Genomic DNA, 3,504 nt, shown 5'->3' on the forward strand with positions numbered 1-3,504 from the left:
CTCAATTGATGTTTGTTTTATATTTTGTCGTTCATGATTATTACTTGTTTCTGTTTATTATGTCATCTTTATTTAACTGTTTTAGTATCAAGTCAGCTAATGCATTTCAAGACCTCCTAAGAAAATTATGAATAACGGTCACAATTTTAGAAAATCTAAAATAAAACGCAAAGAATAGCAGATAGGTATAACGAATGCAACAATTGATCGATGTAGAATTTTTTATACAATTGAATGTGCAAAGAATAAAACATGTTGTATGTGAAAAAAACAATTTTTTAAGATTTGGAGTTATCAAAATTGACCATTAGTTTAAAACACCCTGTAGAAGAGGATCAAAATTTAAACCATTCTCAAGACTTTTTAAATTCAAGTAAACGGAGTGATAATTATACGGCTCAAAAGCACAGCAGTCAAACGTCAAAAATTCTGAAAAATCTTGTATACTTGAAAATTTTTAATGCTGCGATAGATAGATCATGCTTTGTGGTTCAACTGGTAGAGCGTTGGGCTGTAAATCCGGAGGTCGGGTTGAGGTGAATTGTTCATCTGTGGCAGAGATGGGAATTACATTAGACTAGTTTTGAGCTTTCTGCCGGCTACTCCGAATTAGGCTTTCCTGCAGTTTTCCTAATTCGTAAGGTAAATACCGGAGTAGTATCTGCAGAGGCACCTTTAAAATGCATTATGCGGGTCACTCTGTAATTGGGCGCAAGCCTGTTGAGGGCCCAGAACAACAGAGGGATAATTTAAAAAAAATAAATAAAATTAAAAAAAATGAGAAACTGTGTTGGTATGCAAATTGTCAGATTTAGTTTATCAATGAGGACCTGAATACTTTAGGTAACGGTTTGCGTGAAACAAACAGCGTATAGGTATATAATACAAGTAAAATCTGGATAGGCTCTAAAATACCTCCTTGTGGTAAAATTTACCCTCTTACGTGAAACGTTACATTACATTCAAAAGGTATATCTAAAAACAAATAGAGCACGTCCCAGAAAACTGAACGACTTGTGGTGTTCATAATACGGCAGCTTCCGCTCCCCTAAATGGTGTCGTGATTGATAGAAATCCGCCAAGATGGCACTTTTATCCTAGTAGCTAGCTTCTGTTATTTCGCAGCTAGTCGTTCAGCACGCAACGATACAGAATAGTAGATCCTATATTATTTAAATAAATTTCCATTCGCTTAACTGAAACTAGATACTGCTAAAACGCATAGACCTGAATACGTTGACCCAAGAATGGAGATTTTCTCAAACCGGAGAATTTCAAATAATAATTTTTACGCATTCGTAGAAAATCAACAAATAATTTAACAATAAATGAGATACGTATTTTCAGGATCATCGACGTAGTCGTATTTGTGCTTTTCGAATAAATCCACTAAATTGACTAGGAACTCTCTATGGACAACGTTTACGTCGTTCTGTAATGGCCGAGACATGCGTTTCACCTCCATTGGCGGTCCCACTAAAATTTGGCTTTTTAAATTCTTTTGCAATATATAGTATAGGTAAACCAACCTATAACGTGTATCGCTTTGCGTTTCGGAAGTAATCCGTTCTTCAAGAAAACTGAAGGTGCTAATCCCATAAAAATTTGAAAAAAGTCCTGAAATGGCCTAAAGAAAGTTGTTTTTGGCTTGTCTATTTGTCTAAAGATGTCATCCTCGCCAAACGCAATGACGGGAACCAACGCACAACCATTTTTTATAGCTTGCTTTACAAACCCTTTCTGATTTTTTAGCACAATAGTATAATTTCTAGGATAATTTTCTGGACTCGGTCTTCCGACCACCAACACCCCAATATTACCTCCTTTCCTTGTACCCAATACAGAATGCAGTGAATCCGGTGTTCCTGTACACATACCCATAGACAGCAGGTATTCCCGATATATGGGTAGTCTGAACTTCACATCGAAAGTAAATACATACGGTTTATGTTTCGGAAACAATTGCGCAAAGTCCTCACTGGCGGTCACAAAGCTTGAAAACACCCCGACTGAAAGTAAACCGTGCGGGAATGCACAAAATAAGTAATTTTTATTCGGTTGTAACTGAAAGTCCACGCTTTGTTTTAAGTATACCGGAAAATAATTTTTAAAATGCGCCCAAAGTTTCCACTTTCTCATCCACTCACATCGTCGACCACCTTCGGCCGCAGTATTTCTATCTAGAACCCAGATCCATACAAGGTATGCAACTACAAATATCCAAAACTTTGAGCTAGTAAAAATTAGGAAAACGATAATAATTGGACCGATAAGAGCACCCCAAATGTTAAAGGACATAAACCACACTGCTGCAAATAATTCTAACAGTCTTCTCCCATTGCTCGAAGTTTGCTCTTGCTCACTCATTTTCTATAAAATCACATTTGAATGGTAAAGTAAGCTTGTGGTAATACTTACAGGACAAATTGTGAGAAATTCTACAGGCGCTGCTATTCATTTTGTATATTGTTATAGTAGCAGAAGCAGGTATAGATTCTGAATAACAATTACTGTTATACCGCCATTCTGAAAACAGTTACTATAACACTTTTGGAGGTTTAAGTGAACTATATACATGACAGACTACCATCAAAATACCTTTTCTCAACGTCATACGCGACGAAACCTTCTATTTACAGAAACGAATTCAATTAAACAATCGGCGAAGGAAGTGGATAACTTAATCTTTACACGTTTCCTTCTAATCGCTAATATCGAGCTGATAAAAGGCAATTTTTGTACTACTCCACCATTGACCCTTTGTATTATCTCAGTGAAGACCCCGTGCATAAAAATGTCATCCTAAACAGAGGATAAATACAGAATGGTTTTGTACCTACTGAAAATCCTATCCATGATAACGGCATTCGGAAATGTGTTTCATCTCATTTCTCTTTTTTCACTCTCGAATTGCTAATGGCAATTGGACACTAGTTGTAAATGCTCTTGACGATGGTTAACAACATTTCGAAACATACGTTTTTATAGCAATACTTCTCTGACGTATATCGTTTTTTTTTCTGGCACACTAATTGGATGTGTGAAGAATGTTTGCAAATGCTATCGCTAAGCTTTAGAGTATTAAACTGTTTACATTTTCTGAAAAAAATCATCTCCCGCTATTTTTAATAATTCTAAAAATATTAACCTGAAACTATTATCTATATTTATATTTTTTTATATATTACCGACAGTTAATTTTTCCCAACCTGAAATACAATATAAACAAGTTAGTATTTGAATCACGTGACTATACCTACTTACTTGATTCCCATCTTTTTAATCACACACTAATCATCAAAACGAGGTATGGCGCCTAGTTTGCATATTCAAAACAAATCTCAAGTATTTCTAAAACTTCATTTGGAGTGATTTGATATAAAGTAGAAAAATATATACAAATTCTTGGCACCTACTACTGATCAATTACAAACCATTGAAACTCTGTTGATAGTTACTTTGACGGCAATCATAAAATTTAGGGCAATGCATGGCCCAAAAATG

General features: G+C 35.3%; 1 protein-coding gene across 3 annotated transcripts; it reads right to left on the minus strand.

Moving 5' to 3' along the window:
• Positions 1-925: 925 nt before the first annotated feature.
• LOC116166560 (2-acylglycerol O-acyltransferase 1-like) lies at positions 926-3,209 on the minus strand. 3 transcript variants are annotated; one of them, XM_031481560.1, is made up of 5 exons: positions 3,189-3,209; positions 2,837-3,134; positions 2,419-2,526; positions 1,530-2,370; positions 926-1,476 (listed from the first exon to the last, which is right to left on the minus strand). In XM_031481560.1, exons 4-5 carry the CDS (start codon positions 2,365-2,367, stop codon positions 1,319-1,321), a joined length of 996 nt encoding a protein of 331 aa, XP_031337420.1. In that variant the 5' UTR covers positions 2,368-2,370; positions 2,419-2,526; positions 2,837-3,134; positions 3,189-3,209; the 3' UTR covers positions 926-1,318. The 3 variants fall into 3 exon arrangements, with proteins under 3 accessions (XP_031337420.1, XP_031337419.1, XP_031337418.1); XM_031481559.1 differs by having other exon boundaries at positions 2,599-3,134; XM_031481558.1 differs by having other exon boundaries at positions 2,576-3,134.
• Positions 3,210-3,504: the final 295 nt, after the last annotated feature.

This window comes from Photinus pyralis, unplaced genomic scaffold, assembly GCF_008802855.1.
Source record: "Photinus pyralis isolate 1611_PpyrPB1 unplaced genomic scaffold, Ppyr1.3 Ppyr1.4_LG3b, whole genome shotgun sequence".
Lineage (NCBI taxonomy): Eukaryota > Metazoa > Arthropoda > Insecta > Coleoptera > Lampyridae > Photinus > Photinus pyralis.